Here is a 27,616-nt window from a genome sequence, read left to right as displayed (position 1 = left end):
AATGTTAACACATTTAGAATAAGAAAAAAACTGCAATGCAAGGACAAGACCGAATTATGAGAAACAGAAACGATTAATTCATTGCATCTTCTAGCATCTACTGTAAAAAAGGGTTCGCGCACTGATCTATAGCCATCATATAAATCAGTGGGTTCGAGTCATTCGTTCATCACGTGACAGCTCGAGTCGCTCATTCATCATCGCACAGATCTGCTTCAGTAGAGCCTCTGACTGCACCGAGAGAGTTTGCAATTAACACTCACATACATTTTTGAGGAATCCTGGTGAGTCAGAAACAGCATTCCTTACTTTCACTTCATGTTTATTTTACAGAATAGAAAAAGTCCAAATGCCTATCTCCAAAAAGTTTACTTTTCTCGACGTCACATTTATGCTTTCTTCAAATCGGGGTTGTTACAGATTTTGCGCAAAACATCGCCGAGCCTCAGGAGAAAATGGGGGCAGCAAATGTAAGTCATATATATTTTTCATTTAAAACTGACACAGCTAACATAATGCAGCTTATGAACTTCATAAGTATTTCACATTGCAATGCAGTTGTTGTTTTGATATAGCCGATTAATTCTGCTTCTTTCAATTTGGTACTTTAAATATACATTTGTTCATTTAGCAGATGTATGTGTAAAAACAGAAAAGTCAGACATCAAAGAAATCACTAAAAAATTATTTAAAAAAAAACTGACATAATGAAAATGCATAAAGGTAAAACACTTTCACACAATAATTGGAGTGTTTCAGAACAGTTAAAACATGATTGCAAGAGGAATAGACTAAACCACACACACACAAACAAACAAACAAACAAAGTGTCCTGTTAGCTCACCATTAAAAAAGCAATAATGTCACAGGTTCAGTAATGACTACACTGCAACCAAATTCACTAACAAACTATTTTACCTGCATTTTTCAGGAGTTAATTCGGTTGTCGAATGCAGTTGTTACTGTAAATTACGCCATTAATCACTCAAAACGAATTTAACTGCAGTGTGTAAGTGGCGGATGACTTTCTATTTCATCTCGCATCGGTTGAGGGAATTTTCAGGAATAAGATAAAGTTAGGAGGATGCCATGTTTGATTCTACTTGTTGATTAAGGTTGAAACAACATTGTTCAGATTTCTAGGACTGGTAATATGATGATGATACAGGCTATATTGTGGCGATGATATAAAGTGGGAATTGATTTAACTTTTATATAACCTTTATATATCACGGAATGCAAATATATCTGTGAAGCTTTTGGTTTAGCAGGAATTATTGACTCGTCAGAGCAAAAAAAGTAACATGGATGAATGAGTAATAAAGAGCAATTGAAATTATTATTGAGTTATTGAAAGTGCGAAAAAGGAACTCAAATTCAGTTTTCATACACTGACAGGCTGCTAATTAGCTCTTAGAGTGTGTCATTAATGTTAATTGTGTAAAGTTCAAAGAGAAAAGCAGACTGAATAACTCTTGTAGCTTTAATAAGTATTTGTGTGTATTTAATTTACAGAGTGAAGACTATATTACTCTAAAAAAAAAGAATGTTGGCTCAGAAAAAATAAAAAATAAATTATGCAACAGTGTAAGGATCCGCTAGGCAAATATTAGAGAACCCATGTGCAGTTTATTAAAGACAAGATCAAACTTGAAACAAAAACATATGTGGCATGAAAACTCAGAACAAGAAAGACAGGAACATGAACAGACTTACAACCAGAGATCTACAGGAAACAATGTGTTGGGTCCGAGTCCACCTTTGTCGAGTCCGAGTCGAGTCCAAGTCAAGTTTAAAGACCCGTCCCTCTTAGTTACTGTTGCTATGTCCGACAAGCCATTCTGCTTTCACTCCACATGTTCTCACACACTGAAAAATATATTGAAGAGTAAAGACACTGACAATTTGCCAACAGACTAGACAGAGCCGGTTCCTTTTGGTATAAAATTAAGTCTTAGCTTTAAAATGTAATAAATACCATTTATTTACTATTTGAATTTTAAAATAAATACCACTTAACTTAAAGGGGTCATGACATGAGAAACCAAATTTGCCTAGCGGATACCACTTAACTTAATGTGTAGCGCCTTTATTCAAGCAGCCTGTGAACTAATCATCTATTTTAGTTCTAGCACAAATTAAACATGAATGAACATTAGAACTGCAAAAAGATGTCAATACACATACGGAAATTATGTCTATTCCCCTGGCATAAACAAAGGAGGGAAACTGCTGGGTTCATGGTCATGAACATAAACATAAACATAGACTTCAGAGATCTACAGGAAACAATACTTGACAAGTCATGTCACTTCTAGTTTAGCAGAGTTAACAACACTTCCAGTTAAAGACATTCAATTTCAGCAGTTTAATGTTTGCAGTTTACAGTTAATAATAAAAATAAAATAATTGTTTGAGCAAAAGAACCAAACAAATGCAACTTAAAAGTAAAAATTCATTAATTCTGATTCATGTTAAAAATTAAATCTTGTTGAACATGTCATAGTGTGGTGAAGCAGGGTGCGATTGCTAATGAGAGACAGATATCAGCGCTATACGCGAGCCCTGCGGATATAAAGAAATGAGGACATTTAATTTTACCGAACTACACGCAAGTGCTTTACTACTCACACAGGTCCGTTTATTAGACGAATGAAACTTGTGAGGTAACAGCGCTGTTTCACTGGGTCTACACCAGGGGTGCCCACACTTTTTTGCTTGATGATCTACTTTTAAAATGATCAACACAATGAGATCTACCAACTACCAACTAAATAATTTTAATAAAAAATAAAATAAAAAAAAACACTTCAAATGCTTGTAGCTACAGTAGTAGTACTGCATGCAATCTTGTAATTAAGGAGAAAAATAATAATAAATGTTCATTGTTGATATTCAATTTTAACACTAAACTCAAAATACCTACAACATTTTGCCTTATTCTGATGACTTGCACTGACTGGAATCAGACAGTTTTAACTGTTATATAATCCGGGCAGAAGCTGCTGATAGCTAGTCTCAAACAGGCCTCCACATTGTCATCAGTCATGGTGGACCGGTGTTTTGATCATTTTCAAACAGTTTATTTTCAAATAGTTGGAATTTATGAATGAATGAATGGCATTTGTGTACGCTACCGATTCCGAATACTGTTAGCTTCACAATTTCGCGCTCTGTTCTCCGAAGCTCTTGATCTGGAAAGCAGAAGCAGGCTAGTCGTCATGACAACCGAATAAACAAAAATCGCTCCTGGTAAAAATTCATTCGTCAGGTGCACGTTATACAGAAACTAAAAGAAGGAAGGACAATGCTATATTTATTTTTATTCACATTTAACAAAAGCAGGGGAGACCGGGGACAGTTGTAACAGGGGATGGTTGCAACATGTCATTTTTCTCCAATCAGAAACAAGCTAGAGTGATGACACTCACACTGAACATGCACAGTTAGACCCTCCTCCCACCAAGAAAACGGTAGACACATTCAACATCTGCTGCTGCATTTATTGAACAAAACTTGTTTTGGAGGTATGAAAGTAATTTTTTTCACTAGATATATTTTTGTCATACTGTCCTGAAATTTTGTATGAATTAATCAAAACTTACTTAGTTTGAATTACTGTTGTGCTGACTTCTAAGTGACATGGTTAGCATGTGTCAAAGTCAGTGTGTCTAGCAGGAATATGATGTTCTGTCATGGCTGATAGGGTCGGGGACGGTTGCAACAAGTTATAAATTGCATGTTTAATAAAAGTTTGTTGCATTGCAAATTGTTCAATTCTTCCTGTCTGACACTAAAATATGGAGAGATTGAATAGCATCTGTAACACCTGCACACTGAATCTATGTAGGCCTATGTTCTACGCATGAACAAACAAAACTCAATAACCGTTATTTGATAAATATGACTAAATAAATAAATAATAGGCTACAATAATATTATTGAAATAAATAATACTATAATATTATAGTAGGCCTAAAACAGTTAATATTTTCAGAATTATATGCTCATTGAGACAAGAAGATTAAGTTAATTAATTAAATTTAAGGTATTTTTAATCATGTTGCAACCGTCCCTGGGTTGTGTTGCAACCGTCCCCTGGGTCGGGGTCAGTTGCAACATCTGACTTCTTCCATTCAAATAAATACTGTGAACGATATGTCATATATAATCATCTTTAAATGGTATGGGTAATTAGCAGACAGATGCAAGTTTAATATATACAAATTTGGCTGGTCTAGTCCAAATAGTCTCTGAGTAATTGAGAGAAATGCAAAAAGTGTTGCAACTGTCCCCGGTCTCCCCCATATTTTAAAATTATGTGCGATCTACCAGCATTATTGTCTTTGCGATCGACTGGTAGATCGCGATCGACCTATTGGGCACCACTGGTCTACACTATCACAATAAACTGAATTTGAGTGTTGAAAGTTATAATGTTATTCTATGTGTCTGAAATTATTTAACCCTGGAGGCAAGTTGAACCCAAATGCAGCTTTAATCAACAAAACATGATCAAACATAAAACAGAGGCATGACCAGGCATGAAACTCGAAACTCAAAACAAGAACGTCAACTAGAAACATTCAATACTTGACAAAGACACAGGGCAAACATGAGGGTTTAAATATACAAGACTAACGAATAGACAAGGGACACCTATGAACATTTAAAGGAACACGCCGACTTTTTGGGACTATTCACCGTATCCCTCAGAGTTAGATAAGTCCATACATACCCTTCTCATCTCCGTGCGTGCCGTAACTCTGTCTTACGCACCCACCGCTAGCCTAGCTTAGCACAAAGACTGGAGGTAAATGGCTCCAGCTAGCATACGGCTCCCAATAAGTGACAAAATAATGCCAACATTTTCCTATTTACATGTTGTGATTTGTGTAGTCGCAGGGCAAACATGAGGGCTTAAATATACAAGACTATAGTGTAACAAGGTATGATGTTGTGGGAAGAAGGAGGCGGGAACCGGCGAACACTTAAACATTTTAATAACCAAATAAACAAATACAAAAATGAAAGTAAAAGCCAGCAGCCCCTCACGGACGACTGCTGGCAACACGCAAAACAGAAACAACACATCCAAATAAAAATCAGGCCTGTCCTCTCTCGCTCTTCACTGTCGTCGCTCCTCCTTTATGCTTCCGCTCCTCCGTGAGAGATGTGAGACCGGTGCGTCTCACAGGTGTGGCTCATCATAATCACGCCACCGGCCTCGCGCCGTCCTCCCACGGCCCTCGACCTTGTCCTGCTCGCCACATATAGACAAGGGACACCTGTGAACATTTAAACAATCAACCATTGACAACATGACACAACAGACAAGGGAACACATGACTAGAACAAAGATCACGTGACAGAAAAGAACAAGAAACGAAAAACAAAACCCACAACGTGACAGTGTTAGTTTGCCTGTATGAGACTAGCAGTAAGCTAGATCAACTTTACTCAAGTCATCTTCATTTATATAGCGCTTTTAACAATGTAGATTGGATAGTTTAGTAACAGAGATTGTTTTGGCTTTATAGCAGTTCTTGAATAAAGTTATTTTCCAGCTAAAGTTAATTTGATTGATTCACTTCCGTCGCAACGATCATTAGTTATTAACTTGGGGGCCGCTAACACGACACCGTTATAACAGGAAACTCTACACAGACTTTAAACGCGAAACCTGTGAGAACGCTGATGGCGTGCGCATGCGTATTACCAGTTCAGTCTTGGTATGTGTGTTTGAATATATGTGCGCAGGTTTGTAATTCCCTACAAACCAAGCCTTAAAAAACTACTTGTCTGGCTTAGAATTAGAATAACATACTGATCATATTCTAACATTTCATCATGTTGAGCTTTATAACATTGATTAGTTGTATGTACATTGGAATTTCTCTGAAATTAAAAATCTTTGGGAACTTTGGGGAAATTGTTAGTACACAACTGCAGGAAATATATCACACTGTGCAAGTGATTTTTGGATATTTTATTACAAAATTCTTATATAATATTGTACCTTTAACACAGCGTTCCTGTGAACACATAAAATGTATACGCTGAATTCACTCTTCATTTACAGTGGATAAAACCATGCTTTTTCTAATAAAAAAACTTATATACAATCTTAATGTTACATCATGCAGTCAAGTGAGAGAGAGAATGAAAATCTTAAAAAAACAGCGATGGAATTGGATAAAAGATCGAAGGAAATGGATAAAAGAGCGGAGCAACTGGACAAAAAGGAGAAGGAACTGGATAAAAGGGAGAAGGAACTGGATTTAAAAGTGAAAGAACTGAAGAAGGCTGGAGGAGCTGATCTTTTGAAACGCAACAGCGTAGAAACAGATGCACCTAACAGTAAGAATTATGGTTTTGATTCACATTTTGACTGATGCATATGATGATAGAGAGCAAAAGTCAGTCAAAATCTCAGTAAAATCAAAAACGGCAAAAATAATTCTTAAAAAAATAAGCAGAAAAAACAGAAGATGTGTCCTTTGATGCATGAAAATCATAAAAACTGTAAGAAACTGATAAACGAGTTGACGGTAGAGCCCATGTGACCTGCATCATTATTTCATGGATAAAAAATGAAAACTTACATTTCCCCTATTCATATTTATGTCAATTTTATTGTGCAATTCAAACAATGAGTGTTTGTTTGATGCTCTTTAATGACAGATTGCGGTTGCTGGTATAATCAAGTGGCAGAAGGAGAGGAACCAGTTTCCTTCTTTTGTCAGAACACAGGTTTGAACTTCCTTCTGCTTTCTTCTTGTTTTGTTTCTGTTTTCCACGTGCGTTCGCGCACATCAGGGGTGTGTTTCCCGTACAACGACGTAACTCGCTGCTCAACTATAGTACGATGCATCGTTGAAGAAATCAACTAGCTAGTCACGACCCAGACAGCATGGGAACATTGATACAATGTTTAGTTTTGATCCAAACCATCATTTTGGTTGAGATTGACATTTCAGTGTTTAAAGTGTGTTGGATCAGCATTGAAATTTTGATGAAAGCCAACAGCACACATGGGTGGAGACAGTAACATTGAACTAACAGTGATTTGTAGTTTATGAGCATAAGATCATGCAGGCATGTATCTCTGCAGAACACTAGTGGGTGTTTTTCAATCAGTGGGGCGTTTTCAACCACTTTACCCGATTTGCTCTAATCCACTGGGGGATTGGTTTAAGGGTGGGCCTTCATGATTTCTTTCTGTTAAAAAATGGTTGAAAAATATTTATTGTAGTTTGAAATTGGCCACTGATTGGTAAACGCCCATTTTGGTTTTGCATGCGCACTTCTCAGTAGAGAGAAAACATAGGTGCATCTTATACATCGTGCATCTTGTTTGTTGAAGCACCTGACATACTTACATATCTTAAGCACAGTTTCAAACAATGGTGCATCTACGTTCTTAAAAAATGCACATTGCTTTAGTAAAGTTTATTACGAATTTCCTGAATAAAGTTCTAACGTCATTTAACACATATCTTGAAGTGCAGGAGACATGAACATGAGCAAGAAAGTTACACTGCAAACATAGCCCGTGTCTTGCATCCGTCAGTGCTTGCATGCAGAGAACATTGCTCCTTTAGTAGGAATGAAGGCAGATGAAGATGGACAATAAAAAAAAAAAAAAAAAGAAGCACCCTCCTGATAATGCTGACATTGAATATACACCGAGTTGTTATCGACAGCATAATCACCTGACCTGGGACTTATTACTGCTTAATCAGGTAATCATTCATATTCCTGAATCTGTATTAAATTTGAGAAATGTAACTGATTTCCACTGAAACCCAATAACTAAAAACATCTTGTGTTTATTAAGAAAGTGACTGACATGGCTATTTTTATAAAATTCTGTCATCATTTACACACCCTCAAGTTGTTCCAAACCCGTATGAATGTATTTCTTCTGTTGAACACAAAAGAAGATAGAGTGAAGAATGTTGGCATCCAGACAGTTGATATAGCCATGGACTTCCATGGTATTTATTTTCTACTATGGAAATCAACAGCCATCATCAACTTTCTGGGAACTTTCTTCACTCTATTTTCTTTTGTGTTCAACAGAAAGAATCTCATACAGGTTTGGAACAACTTGAGGGTGTGTAAATGATGACAGAATTTTCATTTCGGGCTGAACCATCCCTTTAAAGAAAATTTCATTGGAAAAACCTAAGCTCTTTTATTCTAAAAGATAAACTTGTTACTTGAATGCTATGTAGTTTCACAGAAAATGAACTGAGAGATATAGGTGTTTGTTTCTCTTCATGAAGAGTTTAGCTCCAACATCTGCCTGGAAGTGTTCATTGATCCTAATGACCTTGATTAGCTTTATTAGCTTGATTAGCTGCCTCAGGTGTGTTTAATTAGGGCTGGAGAGAAAATCGGACACCCCTGCCTTAGTGCTTTCTTTTGATATTGAAGCATTAATAGATTTTAGAAAAATAAATTAAATAAACAGAATTTAACAATGCTTTAATCGTTGTTAGAATATTTTGTGTTCAGCAACTTTTTAAAAAAGTGAATCATATTGTGTTTAGTATATTAACATTCTTGAATTTCTTGAATGTGGCAACTGGATTGAGTTGTTCTTGATTAACATCATGCTTGCTTTTTCAGATTTCAGAGAACACAAAGGGTTCTTTTGTCCTATTTCTCCCCCTTTATTTTTTTTAAAGAATGATCTTTTAATATATTTTTGTCATTGTTTGATTGAATAAAATAAATTGACTCAACTGCTGGAAAGGTGTCATTTATATTTTAAAAGGTTTTTGCCAAATTTTTAAATGGTCAGGAATTTGACGCACCATTGACGTGTAGTTGAAATATTAATGTTGTTTCAACATTAACTTGGTACATCAGATGGCAACATTGTTGGACATTCCTTTTCAGTGTTTCAACAAAACGTATTTAGAAGCAACATCACATTGTAACATTGATCAAACCATATCACCAAAGATAATTTCTGTTAATTTCAGAGTTGATTCAACAGCAGTGATGTAGATTCAACATCATAGTGTAACGTTGATTAAACAATATTACCATTGATTATTCTTGTTAATTTCAGTATTGATTCAGCATTGGTGATGTAGAATCATAGTGTAATGTTGATTCAGTAGCATTACTATTGATTTTTTGTTCAACAGTTTCAACATTAACTGAGGGTGCAAAAGTGATGCAAAAACAACATCACTTTGTAACGTTAAACCAATGTAATTAGTGTTAATGAATCAACACTGACTCAACATTGTCTCGGTGATTACATGCTATCTGGGGACTGTTTCCCGAAACCATATTGTCGCAAAGTGGTCGTTCAACCACGTTGGTTTATGACGTCACGCACGTAGAGTTATTTTAATGAATCTGATTGAGATTGAATTAATGCTAGATGTTTTGCTATAAATTACAGACATGGCATCTGTGGACTGATTCTCATTTTTCTCAGTTATTTTGCTCTATTTCCAGATTCAATCGTAGGCTCGTTCTTATGTACTCGAGCATGTTCACACATGCGCAGTCTTCAAAAACAGTGCTTTAAATCTCTTGACAAACTTAAAGACATAAATGACATTTGTATATATTCCAAATAAAATATATAGATTGTTGTCTACTGAATGTCAGCTAGGATATTTTGCTCAAGATAAGGATTTATTAAAGGGGTCATGAACTGGCTTTTTAAAAAAATATATATATATATTGTTGTCTGAGGTCAACTTATGACATTCGTTTGGTTTTTACATTCAAAAACATCAAAATGAATAAATAATAGGCTATTTTCTACCCTGGTTTTGAGCCTAGCTCCTGAAACGCTCGGCTTTTATGGGCGTGCCGTAAACGCCCACTGCTATGATTGGATAACAGTTTTGCATATTATAATGAGTTTCATGTAATGCGTGAATCGGTGAGCGGGGCTAAACAGGCAGTGTTGAAGTAGGCGTTGATCTGCGGAGGCGGGGTTTGACACCCTTTGACACCCTTTGAGGTCATAGATCCCCACTTTGAAAAACCTGTGGTTCGCTTTGCCTGGTGTCAGTAAAAGCTTTTATTGGACTAATAAGGACGTTTTCAGTTCTGAAACTTACAGGATATTCTTATGTGACGACCTCTTATATGTCAAAAGCTCAAGGAAAATTAGATTTCTCAGTTCATCACCCCTTTACATGTCAACCCTCCCGTTTTTCCCGGGATTCTCCTGTATTTTAACTTGCTATCCCGTTATCATCCCGTTTAAATATTTTCCTGTATTTCTCCCGTATTTTTAATCTTTCTATAAAAAATGGGGGGGGGGGGGGGGAGAACGCGAGAAGAAGAACAGCAGCATCCCGGGGATGGACGAAAATGAGAGAGATGGCATTGGAGACTATGTATTATGTAATACAGTGTTTATGTATTTATTTGTGTTAATATCTGCACGATTAATGTGTATTTAGCCTGCTGATAACGACGGAGCTTGCAACCATAGTTGGCTAACGATGCTTTCGGGAAACACACCCCTGAGCTGCTGAGTCCATAGCCATTTTCAAAGAAACGGCTGAAGACGCATCTTTTTCGGCAGCACTTGATCCAGGAATGCTAACACTTTCTCTTCTAATCTATTTATAAAAAAATAAAAAGCTTAACAATGCTTTCGGGAAACACACCCCAGTTTGTGTTTCAGCGCTCCGCTTGTTTTTGCTCACCTGTCTCCCATTATTGCTTGATTTCTATGTCATATCTACGCTTCCTTCCTCTTTGTTCTCTGCCAGTGCGTTCTGTATTTTTGCTGTTCACCTGCCAGTTTTTTTTTCTTGTCTAGTTTTCTGATATCTGATATGTTTTTTCTCTTCCCAGGTTGTGCGATTCCCCGTTCCTCTCCAGGAGTCCTTGCTCTCTGTTGCTGTTGACCAGTTGGACTGTTACTGGTGCTGGAGTTTGGATTTCCCAGGTTTACCGATCGCCTCTCTCTCTGCATTGCTTTGTTGCTGTGAACACCTGCCTGTTTCCAATTGCGAGTTAGGGTTTCCTTGTTAGTTCTGTTTGCCCTTCGTCTGACCATCTTGACATTGATTCTCATCTCAAGATCCGGATTTGATTTCCCTAGACTCTACCTGTCCTGATTTATGTACTGTCTTCATTATTATGCTTCAGTAAATTGTAAATAAAGTATTCTTCTGCTTTTGGGTCCTTCCTTCCTGAGATCGTAACATCATCACTTAATTCACTTCACATCAATGTTACAATAACATTAGGTAAGGTATCTATTTCCAATACTGTAGCTTGTTAACTGGCTAGAAAAAATTTATTGATTAGCTTGAAGGATTAGTTCACTTCAGAATTCAAATTTCTTGATAATTTACTCACCCCCACGTCATCTAAGATACTCAAATCTTTCTTTCTTCAGTAGAAAAGAAATTAAAGTTTTTGAGGAAACCATTCCAGGATTTTTCTCTATATAGTGACTTCAATGGGAACCAACGGGTTGAAGTCCAAATTGCAGTTTCAAAGGGCTCTACACGATCCCAGCCGGGGAATAAGGGTCTTATCTAACCAAACAATTGGTCATTTTCTAAAAAAAATAAACATTTATATACTTTTTAACCAGAAGAAAGAAAGACATAAATATCTTGGATGACATGGGAGTGAGTAAATTATCAGGAAATTTTAATTCCGAAGTGAACTAATCCTTTAATGTTAAGTGCATTATTGAATATATAAGCCTACAATATATTATATAAAAGCATTATATTTTTACTTAACAATTGATGACTTGTTATAATATAATTCTGTCAGCTTCAGTCCAAGATGTTTCACTCAATGTTATGTGTATAACTAAACACTGACTACTGACTGTAGCCTGCATCCATACACAGATGAAGGGAGCATGCATCAGTTCGGCAACTACGCTGGACTTCATATAGCATGAATTGCTGCCAACGCTCAACTGGACAACAGCCAAAAATCTATGACATCACCTACACCTCACTCTTAAGAAAACTCTTGGTTCTACGCAGTTCCAAATGAGGGTTCTTCGGCTTGTAACAACAGAACAGAACCCTTTTTTTGTGCTAAATAGAATCCTTTTTCTAAGGTTCCATGCTTTGAAAGTGCTGTAGGACCTTACTGGTGTTATAAATAACCTTTTCAGCAATGTTTATTTTCATTAATATTAGTATCTTCTTCATATTAATAATACAACTATTACTAGTATTATTTTTTATATATTATTTATTAATATTGTTTTTTAGTCCTCTATCTGCCTGGTCTTATTATATCTTGTAACCATCTGGGTTTTAGATAAAAAAAAATTAAAAAACAGCTTGTGTCAATTAGGTACATTTATTTTTTTATTGACAATGGCAGATTGTAGCAAAAATGACAGTGCTCTAAAGAGGTTAGCTGATAACAATTGATATAGAACACGGTATAGATGTAATGAAGACCAAGCTCCGGTGAAATATCTTCACAATCCCCTGTGATGTCTTTATGTCCTTCATTATGTGTGTATTCTGAGTGGCAGTTTCTCTCTGCAGATGATGAGGTTATGATACGTAACAGCATCTGTTAAAAAGAATAAGTGGTATAAAGTCATGGGATAGCTTTAATGTTTCTTTTGGGACTGGGTATGTTTAGGGATAAAGTAATAATTAAAAAAAATCTAACAATATGGACCATAAATTTCATATCTCTGTTACTTGCAATGTGGAGAAGAGAAGATGAGTATCCTTATAGTCCAGTCATTTTAAGCCAAAATGGGGGTCAACCTTGAACAAATTGCAACAGAAGCAAACTCAACTGATTTTGTATCCTCAATATGTCCTGAGTAAGAAAAAAAAAAAAAACAGAAGAATCCCATTAGGGGAAAGTTTAGAAAAAGACCCAAATATTATACGCCTATTCATTCTTTTTCTTACGTGAATAGGGTAAAATTTTTAACCTTTAGATATCACCATGAAAATTACTGAGTTGATTACTTACATCAAGACAAACAAAAAATGTATTACAAGTTTTTTTAAATGGTTTGTTAACATGGACAAACGTTGCATAATCTAATTACGTATGTGCTAATTTGCATAAATACCACAGCAGATCTAAACATTGGGTATAGCCAGTAGAAAATGTCTTGTTGAATCTTGTTGACACATAACAGTAAAATACTTGATGTTAAGGTATGAATGGAACCCATTTAGGCTACCCATGCGCATTAATACATAGAAGCAGGAATAACTTTAGAAATCAGCCTTTATTCATTTTTAAGAGATGGGGTTTGGGGCGGGGTTTGTGGGACTGTTTCTGGGGGACAGGAGACAAGGGTAAGGAGAATGCAGAAGACAAAAGGTAGGCAAAAAAAAAGTGAATCCCCAGAAACAGTCCCACGGACCCCATCTCTGCAATAATAATTAATAAAGGCTGGTTTCTAAAAATCTCTGCAATAATAATTAATAAAGGCTGGTTTCTAAAAAAAAAAAAAGTACTTCTTCCCGCCTCTATGTATTAATGCGCATGGGTAGCCTAAAGGGGTTCCATTCAGACCTTAACATCAAGTATTTTACTGTTGTGTGTTAACAAGATTCAACAAGACATTTTCACATGGCTATACCCAATGTTTAGATCTGTTGTGGTATTTATGCAAATTAGCTCATACATAATTAGATTATGCACCGTTTGTCCATGTTAACAAACCATTTAAAAAAACTTGTAATAATTTTTTTGTTTGTCTTGATGTAAGTAATCAACTCAGTAATTTTCATGGTGATATCTAAAGGTTAAAAATTTTACCCTATTACTTATATACTTATATAATAAGTGGAATAAAGGAACTCAGCCTTATATAGACTGAATTATCTTCTCACTCCAGCACAGTAGATGGCAGACTGTGTGGTTAGTTCACAACCCGCCATTAATCCCACAATAGAGGAAGACGAATGGTGTTCCCTCAGCCACAACAAAGAACTTATATTGACTCTTTGACCACAAGTAAAACATCTGGGTGAAATCTTCAGCTGGCGTCTATAAAGTGAGTTTTTATGTTGTAACAATTCATACTCATTTATAATAAACTGTTGTGCGCTGCAGCCTGGAGAGAAGTTGTGATTATGGGAGAAACGGATGTTTTTGTACACCGAATAAACTCGAAGTGAGTTTACTCTTTTTGAACGATTCACTCTTTGGAAGCGCCGCACGCTGGCGACACCTGCCGGTCAGAACGGTGTAAATGCATCAAGAACAGCCCGAACATACTAATACCGTTTACAAACCAATCGCAAATGTTTTCATGAAACCGTTATCTATATAATCTACAAATCATTTAATATCTTAAATATGAAGCATATGTAGCTAGTATTAGTGTTCTTATCACTAGAGAGCGGAGAGTCACTACAGTTTAAACGGTGCTGTATCAGGCGAAAGTGTAAACAAGGCTTACGGCTAGGCTAATATGCTAAAAATGTTAGCCTAAACATCACACAGCTATTGACCTATTAAAATACTGTTGAACATGCATGTCTTCCCACAGGAGAAGAAGAAGCAAGCAGGAGGAATTACTCCAGGAGGAACTACTGACATATTATTGTAAAGATGGATTTTGAGGAAGAATCCTGCAGAATAAAAGATGAAGATACAGAGGAACAAATAGGTCAGTGTCCATTCTTGTTTATTTATTAACAACTACTGAAGAACATTAAGACTATAAACCCTCATTTACACAATATAAGCTGTAAAATAACATCAACTAGGAACAGATGTGAAAATACAAGATGAGTTTGGGAAAATTGATTTATTGGCACAACGTTGTATTGTAGATATGCGTTTTCCCAATCTCATTTTGTATTTTCATACCTGTTCCTAGTTGATGTTATTTTACAGCTTATATAATATCTTAAAGTTTGTGTAATTTTAAGATTTACAATTAATTAGAAGAGTTACTCTTACTTTACTGTTACTTGCTTTTATTGCTTTTATCTTGAAATGTAATATGTTCGTTTTAGGTCGGATGGAACAAAGTGAAGTGGAGGAGAAACTCCATCAGTTTCAGAAACCTCAACAAAACGCTCAAAGAAAAGGAGAGAAATGTTCTTGCATCTGCTCTCAGTGTGGAAGGAGCTTCGAAACTAAATCAAGCTTGAAGAAACACATGAGAATCCACACCGGAGAGAAACCCTTCACATGCCATCAGTGTGGAAAGAGCTTCACAACTAAATCAAGCTTGAATATGCACATGAGAATCCACACTGGAGAGAAACCCTTCACATGCCTTCAGTGTGGAAAGAGCTTCCCATGGGAAAGTAGTCTCAAAACTCATCTGCTCTTTCACTCAGGAAAAAAATCATTCTGCTGTGATCAGTGTGACAAGAAATTTATTTTGAAAGCGGAACTGAAAAGACACATGAAAATTCATGCAGATGTGGAGCCTCACTTGTGTTCTGATTGTGGAAAGAGTTTTTCACAACTCCAATATTTAAAAATTCACCAGAGTATTCATACTGGTGTGAGACCTCATGTGTGCTTGGACTGTGGGAAAAACTTCACTAGATCCGGTGACTTAAAATCACACCAGAGAATTCATACTGGAGAGAAACCGTACAAGTGTTCACACTGTGGACAGAGTTTCGCTCATTTATCATCCTTGAAAGATCATGAGAGAATTCACACTGGTGAGAAACCGCACCGGTGCTCTTTATGTGGGAAGAGTTTTAGCCAATTATCTGGTCAACGAACTCATATGAAAAAGCATTGCCCAAAGTTGTGTAAGTGAGCAAAGTTCACATTCAGATCCATCACTTTAAAGAAAATTATTTGATATTGAGATTTGGCTTCATTTAAAGGGGACCTGTTATGCAAAATACACTTTTACATGGTGTTTGAACATAAATGTGTGTCAGCAGTGTGTGTACACAACCACCCTATAATGGTAAAAATCCACCCACTCCTTTTTTTTAATCCCCATAAATCATAAGCAGTGTTTCACACATTTGCAGATTCTAGCTTTTGTGATGCCACACTGCATTATTATTGGGTCTATTTACCATAGACCCTTCCCTCAGTGAGCTGAACACAGTCCTCCATGTGTTTCTCCTTGCCAGAGCATGTAACAGCAGGATTCAAGTAAGAAATGTATTCTTATTAAAGCTATTCATTTTTTTTAATCAAAAGCAGGGAGTGATTTTCTGTTTTTCTTTTGTTGTTTGATTCATATTAACAGCAGATATTGCAGTAGGTACTGTATATTACTCTGCTTCCACTTTACTACACAGATCTTATATACTCATGTGATTTCTTTCCCTGCTGTTTACGCAGACATAACTGACTGTTTATGAGAACTTTGCATGTTTTTGACATAACCTTGTGTGTATTTGACATTTAAGTCCTGAAAGAGAGCTTAGTTTAAGACTGACGTCTGACATCCAACTCTCTGTGCTCGTGCTTCAGAAGTGTGCTCTCAGAAAACCATATTTAAAAGTAAAAAATAATAATAAAATGTTAACACGTATCCACAATACTCACAGAGGGAAAATAACAGTTTGAATTGCATTGGCCTACCTATAGACCGTGAATGAATATTCAAACAATCTTTAATACATCCCCTATTGGAGTCAACCATTTACAAAAACCAGGGGCATTATGAAATTTCACGATGCTTAAGTACTACAAAAACTCGCACCCATAATCAACATCAAACATAAATAAACCTATAAAATGCATACCAACATCACATAATATTCTTTTAAGACTTAAGCATAAATTAACATTAATACAATGCTTCGGTGGCACCATTATTGCGGAGATGCTGATAAACAGCCCTCGCAACCGGTCTCTGCGGAACAAAAGTGGGTGTTTCTAAATTTGTGGGTGTTTTTAAACTGGTGGGTGTTTATAAATCATGCAATGAAAATTATGCCCTTCAGCCGACACCCCTACCCAAACTGTGACATGGGCAAATCAATTAACGCAGTCGAAAATGCCCCTCGGTTTATGGCCTCGCCCACTGATCTGGTAACTCATTACTGTCCTGCAGAGACCTATACTTCACCAATATCACACAACCAATCTACTAACTTGTAAAAATATTTGAATGTATATGAATGCGTGTGTGATGTTAGTTTATTGTAGCAGGGCGATGATTATGAGAAAGTTGAGTTAAATTTAAAAGTGCTATGGGTCTCGTGTGTACCTGGACCATAGCGGTAACAGAGGAGTGGAGTGTTAAATTAAATTAAATCCCCTTGTTATGTTTTTGTTTTGAGATGCTTCACACTCCAGTCCAGTTGATGGCGGTAATACACCATAAGTTGGCTTGTCAACCGCCATTAAACCATACAACAACAAGAAGAATCCAACAGTATATGATTCGAAGACGAATAGTGTTCCCTCAGTCACAACCCACAAGTAAAACATCTTGGTGAAATTTTCAGCTGGAGTCTAACGTGAGTTAGGTTTTATGTTGTAACAATTCATACTCATTTATAGTTTCCGTATGTGTGCAGTAGTTTGGAGAGAGATGGTGATGATGAGAGAAACGGAGCTTTTCTGGCTGTTCACAACATGTCGCGTCTAAAAGTGCGTGGAAAACGCCGGCTGGGCCGTTGAAACAAGTCTCTCAGCTCTCCGATTCTGTCAATTTTATTACTAAATTAAAACAATAAATACGGGTTTGGTTTCGCTGTAACGCCTCAGTTCAAGCAGCACGTGAACCGATTATCTCTTACTCTTTACTACTAGAAAATAAACACGAATCAAATGTATGTTGAAGGATACAGTACAACTTACCGAAATGTATGTGCCTCATACATAATATTGATTAATCAATGTTGTTCAACCTCGGAAATAGGTAAATAAAACGAAAACAATGTCACATAACGTTAAATTTACCTCAGGAAAGCCATTTGATGACCATATATAGCACGTAAAATTGGCTATAGAGGAGTATTTTGCTAAATATGTGCACTGTATTACATATTTAATATAGTTTTACTTAGTCTATATCATTAAAATATATGAACGTTGTTATTATAATAAAAAAACGCATTATATTGAATTTGAGTTTATATTTTTAACGTTTAATAATGATACCAATTTTTTTCTTGAGAAAAATTAACATGTATCTACTGTACCTTAATAATTGTCCAAATTAATCGATATTGAATCAAGATCGGAATCAAATCACAAGAATTGAATTGAAGTCATGAAATTTGTGTCAAGCATAATAAAAACAGTTGCCTACCATTGTACCATGTAAACATTGCAACTTTTTCACTTAACTTAATAAAATTATGTTTAGGTACCAAATGTTTTGGCAATCACAATACACTTAGCCTATTGTGTTGCAAGTTTTTTTTTTTACATACCTAAAATCAGCCACTGCACCATGTCTTAGCAAAAATAAGCTAACATTCCGTAGAAGATTTATCAAATAAAGAGTTGCATGAGTTGCTTTAACCCTTTCATGCATGAATTTAAAATATGACAACCTCAATCAGTTTTTTTTTCTATGTGTTTTTATTGCTCTTAAGGCATGATTTTTTTTTTTTACACATTTTTCAAATAGATTTTCAGATGTTCAGATGAGCAGTGTTTGGGGAAACGCATTACAAATAACATGCATAACTCAATTAGATTACTTTTTGATGTAAGGAGTAAAGTAATGCATTACAAGTAACATGCTTCACTTGAGCTAATTTGAAAGTGAAAGTAAAATGCTCATTGCTGCACAGGCATTGATCATTTTACTTTCGCTTTCAAATTAGCGCCAATTCGGGAGCGGCAATTCCTTGGTGGCTTCATTATTAATGAAAAACACAACAACAAAGCAGTACAATGACAAACTCGCCTAAATAGGGACCTTTTCATTTCGCTTTGAAACCAAATCTTGTCAGTCAAGAGTGAGGCGAAGTGAGGTGAAATCTGACTCCTGCTGTTTAGACACATTCAGTTTTTAATTGTTGTGTCTGTTCTCTATCTGAACCAAGTAACGCATCATGTAATCGGAATGACTTTTTAATGTTACGAGTAAAGTAATGCATTACAAGTAACGTACATAGGATAGAAGGAATGGATTGATATTCCGGAGCAACTTGGCATTTCTGACTGGCCATCGGCCATCTTGATTTGAAGGAAAATAAAATCGACATGCATTGTCTTTCCACTTGGTGGCAATGCATAGGATGATGCACTAGGGTCCACTGTAGAGGTTGATGTACAACTATGCAATCAAAACCCATGCAAGAAAATGTTTTTAAATAGCTGTCCACTGTAGTGACCTCAATGCGGGAACAGGTTAAAACTGTAATTTTTAAAATAGGACCTTTCTACTAACTTTTTCATTTTTTCCCTTAACATGGTGGACATACTAAAGTTGACCACATTAACATTGGAAAAATAGACAATTACAATAACCTAGTTTGTTTTTCCTCCAAAGAAGTGATGAATGCTTTATGATATGTCTTTTAATTAAAATTTTCCAACTTTCATTTAAAGGGAAAGTAATCAAAAATAACAGTGTGGACAATAAATTGAGGGACATGCAAAAAATTTAAATAAATTTTATAATTGAAGAAAAGATATACATTAGAGAGAATCATTACAGATATACCCCAAAAAATCATGTATAGTAAGTGTTGTATTAATCATGAAATTGGGATACACAGGCCTATGATCATCTGTTCGTCCATCTTGGCTGAGCTTTCAGTGTTATGGAAAGGGCTTAGCTCAGTTCTTGTCACATGACCTGCGATGACCTCTGATTAAAATACTGCAGTTACTGCAGGTATTCTGATTCTGATTTTTTCATCTCTCCGCGGTGTAGAAAAAACGAGCGTGCTGCGACGTGGCTGTTTGAGCGCACAAAAGATGTGACGTGAATGGCCTCTAAGACAGCTTTAAAATTGATATTGTTCAACATTTTAAGGCAGTAAGATCATGATCTATACGAAGGACACAAAAGGCACAAAAGGAATCCCAGGAATGACACACTAAACTATAGTTTAACTGTATGTTTTCTGTCAGCTGTATCAGGCGAAAGTGTAAACAAAGCTTATGACTAGTCTAATATGCAAAAATGTTAAGCATCTGTTAAATGAACACAAAGCTATTGACATTTTAAAATACTGGGGAATATTCCCATCTTCCTACAGGAGAAGCAAGCAGGAGGAATTACTCCAGGAGAAACTACTGACATACTATTTTAAAGATGGAGTTTAAGGAAGAACCCTGCAGAATAAAAGATGAAGATACAGAGGAACAAATAGGTTGGTGTCAATTCTTGATACTTCATTAATAACTGCTATTAAACTACGGATTACTGTCATTTCAGTCTTGAATTGTCTAATGTAATATGCTTGTTTTAGGTCTGATGGAACAATGTGAAGTGGTGGAGAAACTCCATCAGTTTCAGAAACCTCAACAAAACACTCAAAAGATGGAGTTCAAGGAAGAACCCTGCAGCATAAAATGTGAAGATACAGAGGAACAAATAGGTTGGTGTCCATTCTTGATACTTCATTAATAACAGCTATTAACCCTCTGGGGTCAGCTGTCGCGCAGGCGCGACGAGCTCGCTTTTTTTCTTATCAGTGCAAAAGAGACTCAAAATACTCTGTTGATTTTTATCTTACAAGTGTTGTACATCATTCAATCCTGTTAAGTGTCTTTTTTTGTGTATAATCACAATTAAAAAAATAAAATGTTGTGTTTTTCGCCAAATAAAGAACAATAAACATAATGCGAGTTCTGCCTTCTCTCTGTCAGTGAACTCCATTCTGAAATGTGTCCGAAAATGAACTGTAACTCAGCGAATACTCAGTCACATGTCTTTATAAAGCTTGAATTTTCTTCTTTTAAATGAAGTAATTTATATAAAAAAATATTCTCTGTTTATGTAATCTGTATGAAAAGAGAGAGATGTCAGTTGTTCTCATTTCAGCTCATTATCTGCTAATGTGAACACGCCTACGGAGAGCGCACACTATTGAAACGCAAATGATCCGAGGCAATCCATGCAAACCTGTTAACGCCCACATCAACTCGATAAAACACATCAAGTTTAATCAGATTAATGTACTTTACGTCGTCTTGCTACGCTGTGAGGAATAATACTATCTTAATAATAATCCTGGAAAATTTACCTCCTAAGTGCTGGTTTAGTTTCACTTTGAGGAGCAACGCATCCAGCTGAGGACTGTGAATAGTAAGTTCTTTATTCTTAAGTGCTTTGTCCTAATCGCGATATGGAATAGTGTCTGTAAACCGCAAAAAGACTTTTTAAATATGAATCGTGTGTCTGTGTGTGAATGAAAGAACTGCACAGATGTAAACAACAGCGCACATCTGTGCCGTTCATTCACACTCGCACTTACATTAGTAAACATGTTATTTTTACATGAACACATCTATTAGTTTAGCTTTTACCAAACTATATTGCTATACTGAGATGAGTAAAAATCGATTGAAATATGTTAAAATAAAATTTTTATAAGCAATATATTAAACTGCAAATTAATATTTATAAGCTAATATATCATGAAAATGATGTTTCCAGACGAAATATGAATGTTTATACAAGATTTCGTTGATTAGTTTTGGAAAGATTATAAAAATTTTACTGTAAAAAAAGACTACTGCCACATCAAATAAGCTTTTGTTCGCCAATTTCTGCTCATATGATAAATATATAGTATGGGATGTTTGTCAAAAATAAAGTAGGTATATTGAATCATCAACTAAGATGCTATTATATTGTTTGTTCCAATATTCAAACTAAAGAATCCTTAACTTTGAAATACGTATGACAAAATGTATACTTTTTACAAAGAAAGATTACACTTGTAATATTATTACAATTTTAATTGTTGTTGTAATTGTAACCTTTTTGATAAAATAGCAAAAAATATATTTACAAGGTGAATCTAAACAAAGCAAAATCTAAATCGGTCAATATAAGCCTTCTCATTAATGTGTTTTATTAGTGACAAATTTGGGGAGAGGATACATATTCCCAAACTTTCTGAAAATACAGTATGAGAATTAACTGCACAATTACTAGAAATGTTTACCTTGGATATTATACAATTTGCATGCATAAAATATTTGTGGAAAAATAAAAAATTTTTCAAGATGATTCCAATTCTAACTTTGAACTAATTCTGTAGAGAATATATATATATATATATATATATATATATATATATATATATATATATATATATATATATATATATATATTTATTATTATTATTATTATTATTATTATTATTATTATTATTATTATTATTATAATAATAATATAAAAAAAATGTATACCCTCTCAGTGACACCTGAATGAAAGGCTCATTATGTGAGTTATTTTTGATCATTCATGATTCAGCATTATTCATGATCATTCACGCCCCCACGCATATTGCGTTTCCAAACAAAAAGTGTCTTACAAAGTTTAAATCGATGTATTGTTTTATGTGAATGATTAGGCAGGATGATTTTCAGATTATTTTAAAGCAAAAACTCTAGGCGACAACATCCATTAGTCAAAAGTCTTGTGGACACATATTTAGTTTTTGTGTTTTGTGGTCTTATTTCAGAAACTTTAATTTTTATTTTTTTCAATAACCATGCATAAACATTATTCTCTCAAAAATTCTCTAAATATAGTGTAATGACACCTTTGCCATTAATATATAAGCAACTGAATAAAGCACAAATGCCAGGGCATGTCAAAACATCTCAAGGACCCCCCAAAACACCTTAGACCCCAGAGGGTTAAACTAGGGATTACTTTTATTTCAGTCTCGAATTTGTCTAATGTAATATGTTCGTTTTAGGTCTGATGGAACACAGTGAAGTGGAGCTGAAACACCATCAGTTTCAGAAACTGAAGAAGAGGAAGAAACTTCAAAGAGGGAAGAAATGTTCTTTCACCTGCTCTCAGTGTGGAAAGAGCTTCAAAACTAAACCAGGCTTGAAGATGCACATGAGAATCCACACCGGAGAGAAACCCTTCACATGCCATCAGTGCGGAAAGAGCTTCCCATGGGCATGTAATCTCAAAACTCACCTGCTGATTCACTCAGGAAAAAGATCATTTGTCTGTGATCAGTGTGACAAGACATTTATTTTGGCTGAGCACCTGAAAAGACACATGAAAATTCATGCAGATTTGGAGCCTCATGTGTGTTCTGTGTGTGGAAAGAGTTTTTCACTGCTTGAATTTTTGAAACAGCATGAGATTATTCATTCTGGTGTGAAACCTTATGTGTGCTTGGACTGTGGGAAGAAGTTTACTAGATCCAATGACTTAAAAACACACCAGAGGATTCATACTGGAGAAAAACCGTACAAGTGCTCACACTGTGGACAGAGTTTCGCTCAGTCAGGTGACATGAAAGCTCATGAGAGAATTCATACTGGAGAGAAGCCGCACAAGTGCTCACACTGTGGAAAAAGTTTCACTCGTTCAGGAACCTTGAAAGATCATGAAAAAATTCATACTGGAGAAAAACCGTACAAGTGCTCACACTGTGGACAGAGTTTCACTCGGTCAGGAACTTTGAGAGATCATGAGAGAATTCATACCGGAGAGAAACCGTACAAGTGTTCACACTGTGGACAGAGTTTCTCTATGTCAGGAACATTGAAAGATCATGAGAGAATTCATACTGGAGAGAGACCGTACAAGTGTGCTTCATGTGGGAAGAGTTTTACCACTTTATCTCATCAACGGACTCATGAGAAAAAGCATTGTCCAAAGTTATCTAAGTGAGCAAAGTTCACATTCACAAGTAAATAATTTGATATTCATGTAACCCCCTAGACTTCTACACTGTTAAACATTACTTCATATAACTTGCATATGACATTGTAGTTTCCCTGTAGGGGTCGCTATGTGTTGTATCGGGTTGAGGTCAGGACTCTGTGCAGGCCAGTCAAGTTCCTCGACACCAAACTCGCTCATCCATGTCTTTATGGACCTTGCTTTGTGCACTGGTGTGAAGACATGTTGGAACAGGAACATCCCCAAACTGTTCCCACAAAGTTGGGATCATGAAATTGTCCAAAATGTCTTGATATGCTGAAGCATTAAGAGTTCCTTTCACTAGAACTAAGGGACCAAGCCCAACCCCTGAAAAACAACCCCACACCATAATCCCCCCTCCACCAAACTTTACACTTGGCACACTGCAGTCAGGCAAGTACCGTTCTCCTGGCAACCACCAAACCTAGATTCGTCAATCCAGAGAACACATCTCCACTTCCCTAGAGTCCAGTGGCAGATGCAGCTGCTCGGCCATAGAAACCCGTACCATGAAGCTCTCTACACACTGTTCTTGAGCTAATCTGAAGGCCATGTGAAGTTTGGAGGTCTGTAGCTAATGACCATTTAAAGTTGGTGATTTCTGCGCTCTGTGCGCCTCTGCATGCGCTGACCCCGCTCTGTGATTTTACGTGGCCTACCACTTCGTGGCTGAGTTGCTGTTGTTCCCAATTGACCCTTCGCAGGAAGTTTGATTGACAGGTGATCTGACCAATCATAATCCGCCGAATCCGCCATTTTTGTCCGATAAAGCAGTCAGGAGAGTTAGTAGATTAACATTGGAGGATTTGAACTTTAAAAACGTGTGTACTGATGTCTTTTCGTGGTTAAGGGGGTCATCTGATGCAAAATTCACTTTTATATGGTGTTTGCATGTCCAATGACCCCTTTAAACAACATTCCTTCTTCTTTTCATGTTCTTCTGTTTGTTATAATACCACCAGAGCCCGTCTACGGAGAGCCTGGCCACCCCCTATTAAGTCGTATTGTACTGAATTTTGGTTGTAGTACCACCAGAGTTCCACTGGGGGCGATCGCCATGAGTGCAAAATGAATGGGAGTCTATGGAGCTAGACGGCTAAATGTGTCTCTTTCACCCGATTGCCGTTGAGAAATCTCAGATTCGATTGTAGGTTTTGCAAGTTCAACATGGGTTATAGGTCGAAAGTTGAATGAACGAGTACTTATGTCCTTTCGATTTCTTACAGGTTGAGTTGTTGTTGCCCATAACACGCTAGCATTCTGATAATGAACGCTGATTGGTCAGTGAAGGACTGATTACGACCAGAGATACCACTTGATGGCATCGTGTCATCCGCAGCGGGACCAGAAACAAACAAAACAAAAACTCTTCTAGCACGTGTATTTCCCTGTGTCAGCTGTGTTGTCAATGCCTCGTGAGAAAAGAAAGTGCAGAGCGTGAACGCACCAAAGTGACTGAAGGATTGCCGTAAAGCAGTATCTCTGGCCGTACATGTATATGACGTCATTGACACTTTAAAAGACTTTTTAAAGGAAATAAGTGACTCAAAAAAATCTAACACCCAGCAATGTGTAATTTATTTGCATCTCCTTTCGAATACAACATTCAAATTACTAGACAAAAAATTATATCCTGAGAAAAGTGGATTTTTATTGGTATAGCGCCATAGACCTCCATTCATTCTGCACTCGTCCTGTGAGCGCCCTCATATGGAATCAGAGTGGAACTGCAACCAGTTCAGAAGCCGGAAGTGTACTGAGAGTGAAACTTCTCGCCTTATTAGACATTCTCTGATACCACTAAGAGTTGACTGTGGAATATTTAGTAGTGAGGAAATTTCACGAATGGCACAGGTGGCAACCTATCATGGTACCACACTTGAATTCACCGAGCTCCTGAGAGCGACCCATTCTTTCACAAATGTTTGTAGAAGTGTCTGCATGCCTAGGTGCTTGATTGGAGGTCATGGAGATGATTGGAACACCCAAATTCAATGATGTGGTGAGGTGTCCCAATACTTTTGGCAAAATAGTGTATGTTTGAACTTCATATAAATTGTTGGAGTATGTTCATGGGTTTCAAAAGGAATTCTAAATTCTATTAAATTCAACATGAGAATGAACCTCCTGTTGTGTTCCTACAAGTACATTGGTATTCACATGGATAATAAGGACTCATGTGGATACAATTTGACACATGTATTTTCAGCGTAGTCCACACAATAATGTTTTATTTTATTAGGCAGTTATGGAGAGCATAATTAGAAATGGCATTATGGTATGGTTGGGTAATCTTCCGGTTCAAGCAAAGTCCTAGCTTGCACACCTGGTAAAATAACAATGAAGACCAAAGGGAAAAGGAAAAGTCATTATATGAACAGGGAAGAACATAACATTTTAGGTTACCCATCACACATATTATGAGTTGTTGCCCTCTGGAAGACGGTACAAACGCTCTGAAAATATTTTATACCCACCTTAATTAAAACGTGAAACAACAAATGAATGTTATTTAATTAATGCAAGGCTAGGTATAGGGACTTTTTAATAGGGAGTGTTTAGATTATGTATATATATTGTTTATGGATCAACATATTGTCAGTGTAAACATTGGGTTCATGGCAAATTTCCTCTTGGAGATAGTGTTTTTCATTTCATTACAATAAAGTTTGTTTTACAGCTGCCTTTTTGTGGTTAAATCTGTAATAAACCATATCTCATGTAAGAGCAACACAAAAATCAGCTACAATTGTGGTCATAAGTTTTGCAGAATCTGCAAAATGTCAAAAACTTAAAAAAAGAGGGATCTTTATTTTCATTTTGTTTTTTATTTAGTATTTTTCTGAAGAATAGTGGACAGTTTAACTGCTCAGGACAAACAAGTGCCTCATGAATAACTATCATAAAACATAAAAACAGTCGTTGATCCTCCAGGTAACGACACAATATGAAGATTCAAGTGAACTCTTGAATTGGGTCATTTGTGTAAATTTAGTAATCAGGGAATTGTTTCTAAACGACTGCAACACTGAAAACATGATAACTGAGAGAGTGATTGTAAGTGTGATGATCATCTGCTAAATGAGCAACAACGACCACAATTCACTCCTTCAGTCAGTGAAGCTCCCACAGCCGTTCATGAGAGTTTAAATGCTGGGAAATATTCCCATCTTCCCACAGGAGAAGAAGCAAGCAGGAGGAATTACTCCAGGAGAAACTACTGACATATTGTAAAGATGGAGATTAAGGGTGTTTCTCAATATGCGTTCTTCAGCGATCTTGCGTCCTTGTGTTCTCGTTTTACGTCATTATTAGCCGTCGAAGTTCAGACCAATGCTGAGTCCCAATTCGCATACTATCCGTCCTAAATAGTATGCGAAACTAGAATTAGTACGTCCCAAATCGTAGCATGTTGAAATGAGTATTCCAAAGATACCCGGATGGTCTACTATTTCCGGTTAGAATTCGAAGTGCAGATCAATGCACACTCTAACGGCTAATATTGCCCACAACCCATTGCGTGCGGGAGGGAGGAGCTTTGCGGTGATGATGGTGATGTAAACCTGGCAGTCGGATGCAGCAACGGAGATGCGCCCTCAGTTTTTAAGTGTAAGAATTCAAATGTTTAACCCTAATTAAAGTTATGTTTTATTGTCTCGTAATATTAATGGGTTTATGTTGTGCCAAAAAAGTACCGTGTTTATCTTGTAGGGTCCGACGAAGATACCGAGCGCCTCATTGCAGGCTACAAAACAATAAATAAAAAGGCTCTAGTAGCCTACAGTGTCATGCAAGTGTCTTTTTTATGTATTTCTGTTTCTGTCTGACTTATTTGTAGGCTAG

General features: G+C 36.3%; 2 protein-coding genes across 6 annotated transcripts; both read left to right on the top strand.

The window, feature by feature from the left end:
• The first annotated feature begins 213 nt into the window (after positions 1-213).
• LOC308705601 (uncharacterized protein) lies at positions 214-11,173 on the top strand. The gene is made up of 5 exons (XM_081390686.1): positions 214-284; positions 421-470; positions 6,147-6,360; positions 6,685-6,753; positions 10,849-11,173. Exons 2-5 carry the CDS (start codon positions 456-458, stop codon positions 10,899-10,901), a joined length of 351 nt encoding a protein of 116 aa, XP_081246812.1. The 5' UTR covers positions 214-284; positions 421-455; the 3' UTR covers positions 10,902-11,173.
• Positions 11,174-13,850: 2,677 nt separating this feature from the next.
• On the top strand, positions 13,851-26,452 carry LOC308706199 (uncharacterized protein). 5 transcript variants are annotated; one of them, XM_081391621.1, is made up of 4 exons: positions 13,953-14,011; positions 14,510-14,629; positions 20,337-20,465; positions 22,803-26,452. In XM_081391621.1, the coding sequence occupies exons 2-4, from the start codon at positions 14,572-14,574 to the stop codon at positions 23,738-23,740; spliced, it is 1,125 nt and encodes a 374-aa protein (XP_081247747.1). In that variant the 5' UTR covers positions 13,953-14,011; positions 14,510-14,571; the 3' UTR covers positions 23,741-26,452. The 5 variants fall into 5 exon arrangements, 3 of the variants coding, with proteins under 3 accessions (XP_081247747.1, XP_081247748.1, XP_081247746.1); XM_081391620.1 differs by lacking the exons at positions 13,953-14,011; positions 14,510-14,629 and adding exons at positions 17,308-17,417; positions 20,124-20,237; XR_014032006.1 differs by lacking the exons at positions 20,337-20,465; positions 22,803-26,452 and adding an exon at positions 14,982-16,141 and having other exon boundaries at positions 13,851-14,011.
• The last annotated feature ends 1,164 nt before the right edge of the window (positions 26,453-27,616 follow it).

This window comes from Scardinius erythrophthalmus, assembly GCF_964197995.2.
Source record: "Scardinius erythrophthalmus genome assembly, chromosome: 17".
In the NCBI taxonomy this organism is placed as follows: domain Eukaryota; kingdom Metazoa; phylum Chordata; class Actinopteri; order Cypriniformes; family Leuciscidae; genus Scardinius; species Scardinius erythrophthalmus.
The sequence above is the reverse complement of the archived record's forward strand: the minus strand, read 5'-3'. Positions and strand labels throughout refer to the sequence as shown.